The 9,572-nt window shown below is 35.1% G+C and overlaps 1 protein-coding gene across 1 annotated transcript; it reads left to right on the top strand.

Moving 5' to 3' along the window:
• Window positions 1-7,244, top strand: ptgr2 (prostaglandin reductase 2). Its single transcript, XM_028438829.1, is given in 9 exon segments — window positions 1-91; window positions 181-296; window positions 3,751-3,945; window positions 5,040-5,210; window positions 6,039-6,174; window positions 6,177-6,247; window positions 6,316-6,525; window positions 6,587-6,626; window positions 6,702-7,244. Coding segments are annotated over 9 exon segments (1,029 nt in total). The 5' UTR covers window positions 1-60; the 3' UTR covers window positions 6,761-7,244.
• The last annotated feature ends 2,328 nt before the right edge of the window (window positions 7,245-9,572 follow it).

The raw sequence follows: 9,572 nt of genomic DNA, 5'->3' as shown, positions 1-9,572 counted from the left end.
TGTAGTTTCCGGAACTTTATTGTGAAAGTGAATAACGTTGGTCGCTGTTTCTCCAAAAAGATGCAGAGAGTGGTTCTCAACTCAAGACCAGGTAATTTATTTGACTCTTTACAGTGTTTTAAACACAGTTATAGTTTATGTTACAACATAAACGTGACTAACGTTAACGTTAACGAGCAGGTAAAACCGGGGAACCAGTGCCAGAGAATTTCCTCCTGGAAGAGACAAATGTACCTGATGTAAAGGATGGAGAAGTTCTGGTTCAGACCCTTTATCTCTCTGTGGACCCTTACATGGTAGAAATACACCTCAGATATCTATGATTACATTACATACATACACCAAAGACTTAGAAAACAATAAACACAGTACTCTACACAAACATAACTTCATTATCCTTTTTTTCCTTTCAAATGTTACTTATTAAATAACTTTTGTATTTTATTCTGTTATTCAAAGTGTCAAAATGACATGTGACTGTCTGACCATGACTGGTGTTTTAAAAAAATCTTTAAAACTACTCAAAATCTATTCAAATGTATTTTCTGCCTTATTTTAGTTCTAATATTGTCCTGTATAAGATTTGCAAGTATTTCTATTTTTATTTCCATCATAATATTCATGCAAACCTTGCCTGATGATCCTATCTGACTACTTTGTGTGGTCCTTTATTGAAAAACGCACAAACAATATTAAAAGTACTTAAAATAATTATGAAAACCACACAGTGACAAGAAAAATAGAGAAAATGAGAACAGAAATACACAAAATGACAATAACGGTGAAACGGCAATAAAAACACACAAAATGACTCCAAAAAACCAAAACAAACCCACACAAAATAAAAAACATACACAAACACATGACATGACTCCAAAAATACACAAAATGACATGTAAAACACACAAACCCCTTTATTCTCAGATTTGTCGTTATTACATCTGTTAAGTGTGAAGCGTAGAAGCAGAATGTAGTGTTTTATTCTCTGTTTATCTGTTTGTTAGCTAGATTACTTGATCATTTATGAATGGATGAAATTTCAGGAAATTTGATAAATGGGACAAGGAACAGGTGATGAAATCTTGATGATGTTCTGACTATCAAAATAATATATTTTCCCATCCACACTGTGGAACTCTGTAAAATTCTGACATCATCACTGTTGATGATTGTCATCAGTCCTACTGATACAGTGACGACACTGGTATATTAGAAATGTTTTAAGCCTGTAAATGTTAACATGCCCAAAACCAATCATACAAAGAAAACAAAAACGTCAGGCAATACATGGGCACTTTATGCTGAGTCAGCTTTTGGTCATGTTCTGGATTACCAACAATGAGAAAATACCACTCATGGAAATCACAATATGGCTGGATATGAGCTGTGCCTGAGCCTGCTGCTTTAAGTGCAGTGGTTTATGGGTAACGTAGTAGTGGTTTATGGGTAATGTAGTAGTGGTTTATGGGTAATGTAGTAGTAGTGGTTTATGGGTAATGTAGTAGTGGTTTATGGGTAACGTAGTAGGTATGGTACGTAGTAGTGGTTATGGGTAATGTAGTAGTGGTTTATGGGTAATGTAGTGGTGGTTTATGGGTAATGTAGTAGTGGTTTATGGGTAATGTAGTAGTGGTTTATGGGTAATGTAGTAGTGGTTTATGGGTAACGTAGTAGTGGTTTATGGGTAACGTAGTAGTGGTTTATGGGTAATGTAGTAGTGGTTTATGGGTAATGTAGTAGTGCTTTATGGGTAACGTAGTAGTGGTTTATGGGTAACGTAGTAGTGGTTTATGGGTAATGTAGTAGTGGTTTATGGGTAACGTAGTAGTGGTTTATGGGTAACGTAGTAGTGGTTTATGGGTAATGTAGTAGTGGTTTATGGGTAATGTAGTGGTGGTTTATGGGTAATGTAGTAGTGGTTTATGGGTAATGTAGTAGTGGTTTTGGGAATGTAGTAGTGGTTTATGGGTAACTGTAGTAGTGGTTATGGGTAACGTAGTAGTGTTTATGGGTAATGTAGTAGTGGTTTATGGGTAATTGTAGTAGTGCTTTATGGGTAACGTAGTAGTGGTTTATGGGTAACGTAGTAGTGGTTTATGGGTAACGTAGTCGTAGTTGGTTATGGGTAATGTAGTTAGTGGTTTATGGGTAATGTAGTGGTGGTTTTATGGGTAATGTTAGTAGGTGGTTTATGGGTAATGTAGTAGTGGTTTATGGGTAATGTAGTAGTGGTTTATGGGTAATGTAGTAGTGGTTTATGGGTAATGTAGTAGTGGTTTATGGGTAACGTAGTAGTGGTTTATGGGTAACGTAGTAGTGGTTTATGGGTAACGTAGTAGTGGTTTATGGGTAATGTAGTAGTGGTTTATGGGTAATGTAGTTGTGGTTTATGGGTAATGTAGTAGTGGTTTATGGGTAATGTAGTAGTGGTTTATGGGTAATGTAGTAGTGGTTTATGGGTAATGTAGTAGTGGTTTATGGGTAATGTAGTAGTGGTTATGGGTAGTCGTTGGTTTATGGGTAACGTAGTAGTGGTTTATGGGTAACGTAGTAGTGGTTTATGGGTTAACTAGTAGTGGTTTATGGGTACGTAGTAGTGGTTTTATGGGTAACGTAGTAGTGGTTTATGGGTAATGTAGTAGTGGTTATGGGTAAGGTAGTAGTGGTTATGGGTAATGTAGTAGTGGTTTATGGGTAATGTAGTAGTGGTTTATGGGTACTGTAGTAGTGGTTTATGGGTAATGTAGTAGTGGTTTAGGGTAACGTAAGTAGTGGTTTTATGGGTAATGTAGTAGTGGTTTATGGGTAATGTAGTGGTGGTTTATGGGTAATGTAGTAGTGGTTTATGGGTAATGTAGTAGTGGTTTATGGGTAATGTAGTAGTGGTTTATGGGTAATGTAGTTGTGGTTTATGGGTAACGTAGTAGTGGTTTATGGGTAATGTAGTAGTGGTTTATGGGTAATGTAGTTGTGGTTTATGGGTAATGTAGTAGTGGTTTATGGGTAATGTAGTTGTGGTTTATGGGTAACGTAGTAGTGGTTTATGGGTAACGTAGTAGTGGTTATGGGTTAACGTAAGTAGTGGTTTATGGGTAATGTAGTAGTGGTTTATGGGTAACGTAGTAGTGGTTATGGGTAACGTAAGTAGTGGTTTATGGGTAACGTAGTAGTGGTTATGGGTAATGTAAGTAGTGGTTTATGGGTAATGTAGTTGTGGTTTATGGGTAATGTAGTAGTGGTTTATGGGTAATGTAGTGGTGGTTTATGGGTAATGTAGTAGTGGTTTATGGGTAATGTAGTAGTGGTTTATGGGTAATGTAGTAGTGGTTTATGGGTAACGTAGTAGTGGTTTATGGGTAATGTACTAGTGGTTTATGGGTAACGTAGTAGTGGTTTATGGGTAATGTACTAGTGGTTTATGGGTAATGTAGTAGTGGTTTATGGGTAACGTAGTAGTGGTTTATGGGTAATGTAGTAGTGGTTTATGGGTAACGTAGTAGTGGTTTATGGGTAATGTACTAGTGGTTTATGGGTAATGTAGTAGTGGTTTATGGGTAACGTAGTAGTGGTTTATGGGTAACGTAGTAGTGGTTTATGGGTAATGTAGTAGTGGTTTATGGGTAATGTAGTAGTGGTTTATGGGTAATGTAGTAGTGGCTGAAAGTTGTCCATCTGTGTAGAATTTAAAGATGTGATGCAGAAACGTGAGTGTAGATGTAACACAGTTCAGAGCTGTTGTTTTTACCTCAGAGATGCAGAATGAATGAGGACACCGGTGCAGAGTACCTGACTCCATGGAGGCTGTGTGAGAGTGTGGATGGAGGAGGGGTGGGTGTGGTGGAGAGCAGCCGCTGCACTCATTATGTGGAGGGGGACGTGGTGACTTCCTTTCATTGGCCCTGGCAGACCAAGGTCGTTCTGAGAGGAGGAGGAGACTTAAAGAAGGTGAGTTTATCATGTATATTTATATTACAGACACAATAACTACTACTGTACAAGGTGTTTTTAACCAGGCAAAATCTTTAAAAAGTAACATTATCCTCCAGGTTCTCACCACAGGGTTGTCCTTCATTTCAACACATTTTAAACACATCCCACACAATTTTCACCAATTATTCCATAAATATTCAATATTCTCACTGTATATGTTTAGTTTGATCTGATCAATACTTTTATAGATATGGATTATATAGTGAGGGTGTGTGTCATTGTTCTTCCAATATATCAGTAACTCCATCACATATAAAGGTAAATATGGTATAGTAATAAGCTCCTCCTACAGAAATAGATCTGCTATACATCATATCTGGTGGACATGTCAGCTCCTCTAAATAGTCAGTGTGTGTTTGGGTCTGGAACATGTTCAGTAAACTATTTAGCATATGTCTCAGCTCCCTGTAATGTGATCAGCTTAGAGCTATGAACATAGACTGTTCACATCACTAATGATTAGTCACAGATTACTTTGGTTCTAGACTCACACGCTCTGGAAATATGAACATATACTTTATTTATTATTATTATTGGTTCATAACTGTATGTGTGAATGTTAGAAAATCAAATGTTCAGAATTGAATAATCACTGAACAACTGGTAAAAAATAAAAAATGGGCCATTTATGAAATGATCTTATTTCCTGCATTTTGAGGTTCAAAGTTTGTGAAATAAAGCTGAAGTATTTTTTAAATTAATTTATTAAAACTAAAAAAGACAAAGTATATTTTTTCTAATTTAAATGTGGTGTTATGTGTAATGTTGGGACTTCATCATCACATTGTGGGGGTTCACCATCATCACAGTGTGGGGGTTCACCATCATCACAGTGTGGGGGTTCACCATCATCACAGTGTGGGGGTTCACCATCATCACAGTGTGGGGGTTCCCTATGTCCAACTATGCCTGTGAGAACCCTGTCCTCCATTACATCATCATCTTAATCTAAGCTGAATTATAAAAACATACATTTATTTATTAGTTGCAGTAAAAGTAAATATGTTTATTGTGATGTAATGTGAAGAAGTGAACCAGGTGGTTTGCAGGTGGATCCACAGTTGGTGGACGGACACGTGTCTTATTTTCTGGGCGCAGTTGGTCTGACGGGGCTCACTGCACTGCTGGGTGTCAGGGAGAAGGGTCACGTGACCAAAGGAGCCAATCAGACGATGGTGGTGAGCGGTGCAGCCGGTGCCTGTGGCTCCATAGCTGGACAGGTACAACCACAGAACCACAGAGTGTAGATCAGGGGTTTTCAACCTTGGGTCGTGACCCCTTGTGGGGTTACCTGGAAATAAAATGGGGTCCCTTGAAATGTCTAGTAATTGTAGAATAAAAAAATACTACTATTATATACAGTATATATTTATATTTTAATTGCAGCAGTGCCCTTCTAGCAGGGTTTGTTAACCTTGGGGTCGTGACCCCTCATCTGGTCACCTGAAATGTCTAGTAATAATAAAATAAATTATATTTTTCTTTTTGAAAAAAAGATTTACTTTTAATTGCAACAGTGTTGTCAGAGCAGGGGTTTTCAAACCTTGGGATTGTGGCCCCATGTGGGGTCGCCTGAAATGTCCAATAATAATAAAATGAAAAAAATACTACATTTTTATTTTTTATTATCAACAGTGTCCTTAGAGCAGAGTTTTTCAACCTTGGTGTTGTCTCAAATCTCTAGTAACACAAAAACAGAAAAATTACACATTGAAATGTAATGTTTAACATTTTAAAGAAAAATGCGACTTTTTTTTATTTATTTAACAATTTTATTAGTTATTCTTCTTTTTCAAATGAAAACACCACACACTACTTTATAACACTTTCATTTTCTCAAATATAAATGTAGTTAAAATAAATTAGTATTTGTAACAAACATGATCAAAAAATGAATTTTAGAGAAAAAAAAAGTCGTCAGAAATGAATGATTTAAGGTTGAAAAGCACTGGTTTTTTATAAACTATATAATAAATATAATATGCTGTATAACATCTCTGAGCTTATGAAATGTAAATGTTAAAGCTGTTTTTTCTGTCTTCTGTCAGATCGGGCGGTTGGACGGCTGTGTGCGTGTGGTTGGTATCTGTGGATCTGATGAGAAAGTGAAGCGTGTGGTGGAGGACGTGGGCTTTTCTGCAGCTATTAATTATCAGCGTGAGGACGTTTGTTCTGCTCTAAAACAAACTGTCCACACGGCGTCGACGTTTACTTTGACAACGTGGGCGGTCCCATCAGTGACGTGGTTATATCACAGGTAACAAGTGCTTTTTCCACTGAACGTGAACGTGTCACAGAGAAGTCCGTCTCCGCCCCCTCCTCCAGATGAACCAGGATGGTCATGTGATCCTCTGTGGTCAGATCTCTGAGTACAACAAGGACGTTCCGTATCCTCCTCCTCTGAGCGAGGAGACGCAGGAGAACCTACGTCGTAAGAACATCACCAGGGAACGATTCACAGTGATGAACTACATGAACAAAGCTGACGCTGCGCTTTATGAGCTCAGCCAGGAAGTGACATCAGGACGAATAAAGGTAACAGGAAGTGAGAATAAAGATGTGACGTTAATGAGTGTTAAAGTGTTTTTCTCTGCAGGTGCTGGAATCAGTGATGAATGGAATAGAAAACATGGGAGGTATGTGAGAACCAACACGTGTTGTTATTTTAATATTTGTGTGGTAGTAATTACATTCCTTTCATCTTCATGCAGCTGCTTTTTGCTCCATGATGAAAGGTGGAAACATTGGAAAACAAGTCATAAAGATATGACTTCTCTAACAAATATGAGCTTATGATCCTTTATTAAACATTTAAAGCACAATATTGCTTCATTTCATTTAGTTTAAAAACAAGATCAGTCGATTATATGTAACAGTGTTATGTAATCATATTAGTGAGTCACTGTAATTGGTTTCATTTTAAATAGATTAGACAATGTTACTTGTTCTGTTTTTGTTTACTGTAACCATGGCAACGCAATGCATTTCCCAGAATCCCAAATGTCAATATTAAAAAAACTTACCATCATTTCTGGACTACAAAGTGCATCACTGTATTGGCCGCAATATTTTCCAAGAAAAATCCATACAAAGGCTGCCTCCTATTGGCTGATGAGGGTGGCCTTCAGACGACTCCACCAATCAGAACATTTTTATGCTTTATGATAGCCTGACCTAAAATATCTATTTTATTTCCATTTTCATGCCTTAAAACTGACAGTTTTTATAGATGAATAAAAAGTGTATTATCTGAAGAATGTGATCAATAAACTACATTATTTCATATATGTATTTATTTACAGTTAAATAAACAAACCATCAGTTTTTTCTTCAATGTAGTACAGCCCTCGTAAACACAAAATAACCACAAAAAAATAAAACAGTAGCAAAAATACATCAAATTACTGTAGAAACAAAATAGTGACAGAAAAAGATGCAAATATAAAATTAAAGAAATATATATATATTAAAAAAATACAAAAAAAGCACAATATGATATAACATTAAAAAATAAATCACAAAATGATCATGTGACCCTTTGAACAGATACAATCACGTGTGTGTTGGTAAAGTGAAACAATGAGTCAGGATCAACTTGAATAAGTTTTATTATTTCACAGCACTATAAACCATTTAAATGAAAACGTGGTCGACAAATATTAATTTAACAGGTTTGTGAAAATGATCTGGACTCATTCATGTGTTTAAAGATCAGAGATGATGTCACACAAACACCAGGTTCATCAGATCTGATCATGTGATGAATGAACATCAGAGGGTGAAAGTAGAAGTTATTGATTGTTTATTTGTGCTCATTTTGTTCTTGATCTGGACAATATTGTCTCAAATTTACATTTTTCAAACAGATTATTAAGAAAACACGTTCTATCTTTGATCACAAAGAACCAAATCTTTCTTTTCACACATTTCTCAATCATTCCTTTAAATATCAATGTTTGATCATTTATGAAATAAACTTAACATTCAACCATATTTTAGAATGAAGAGATTTTATAATCTGGTTTTAAGGTAAAAAAACAATCATATGTAAGAATTCCCTTATGTCCTTTAAATGTTTCATATCTAGGTGTATTAGATTACAGTAGTAATATTTAGACATTAAAGTCGTAATAGTAGTGCTATAATCTCACTAAATGCTACACATTCTCCGTAACACACACACTTTATTCTCATGAAATCACTTTATCAAAAGATTTTAATCTCATGAAATTAAGATTTTATTAAGATAAAACATTCTCAAATTACAACAACTTTAAAATCGTAATGCCCAGACTTTATATTTTAATGTCGGTCAGACATATAAAAGTTATTATTTTGTTTTCTAATGTGCATTAGATTAAGTGTTTAAATTAGGATTAACATGTTGAAATGTTGGTAAAATAAAATCATTTAGTAACAAAAATAATGAAAAGTGTGTATTTGACTTATTGTGGCTGATTTTAAAGGAATATATTCAGAGAAAACGAGGGTTTGTCCACATGCAGTGAGAGCAGAATTTATTTAGAGAGCACATGGTTTAATTATCAGTCCATACAAATGTATTATTTTAGGTTCTCCTAAAATCCTCCACAACACGCTGGCCTTAAAGATGATCCATTAGCAAAGTAGTAATAAAGTGAAATCACACCGTACAATCAGAATAAATAATAATAATATAGTACTGGATCATGTCATTTCACCACAGCTAAAACATTCATTTATAACCGTTTCTTTTGATACGTCACTGAGCTTCATAAAAACATCATTAATATAAATATTACAACCTGTTAATATTCAAGTGACTCGTTTTCCTGAGAAACAAACGTCTGCGTTGTGTTTTTAAAATGTCAGAGTATTTGATATGAACACAAGTTATTTATTACTTTCACTATTTAAATATGGATCAGAAGCAACAAAAGGGACTGATTTATTCTTCAGATGTTAATTCAACTGATTTATTATTATTTAGCTTCATTAAACACTTACTGTGTGTAATTAATTACATTTTCATTCATTTAACCAACACTTTTATGTAAAGCGACAACACAAGCAGTTACACATGATGGATGTATAACCATAACAAACATGATGTCATTTATGGATCAAATGTTCTACTAGATCAGGGGTCTTAAACTAATGTTAGCTCAGGGCCAAACGCAGGTTAGTTTGAGCTGTGGGAGAAACATTAATGTGCCCTGGTTTGTACTTCCAACTAAAAATGATATATGTGTATATATATATATGTTAGTAAATCAGTCTCTTTCACTTACATTTCCCTGATTTTTGAAATTTGGTGAAATTTCATAGAATATTTTGGGGAAAATTTACCAGATTTTGGGAAAATTGATATTTCACTAATTGATTAATACAGTTGTTTAAGATTGTGTTGTTTTAATAATAAAAAATGAATAATAACAAAATTTGAAAAAATCTATTTTAATTTTTCAGAAACACTATATTTGTTAATTTTCCACTCACTCTCTCTAGAACCCCCTGTAGTGTATCACGTACCCCCATTTGAGAAACACTGCTCTAAAGGGCAGGATTTGGCCCCCGGACCTTGAGTTTTAAACATGTTAATA

The sequence above is a fragment of the Gouania willdenowi genome, chromosome 22 (assembly GCF_900634775.1).
Source record: "Gouania willdenowi chromosome 22, fGouWil2.1, whole genome shotgun sequence".
In the NCBI taxonomy this organism is placed as follows: Eukaryota; Metazoa; Chordata; class Actinopteri; order Blenniiformes; family Gobiesocidae; genus Gouania; species Gouania willdenowi.
The sequence above is the reverse complement of the archived record's forward strand: the minus strand, read 5'-3'. Positions and strand labels throughout refer to the sequence as shown.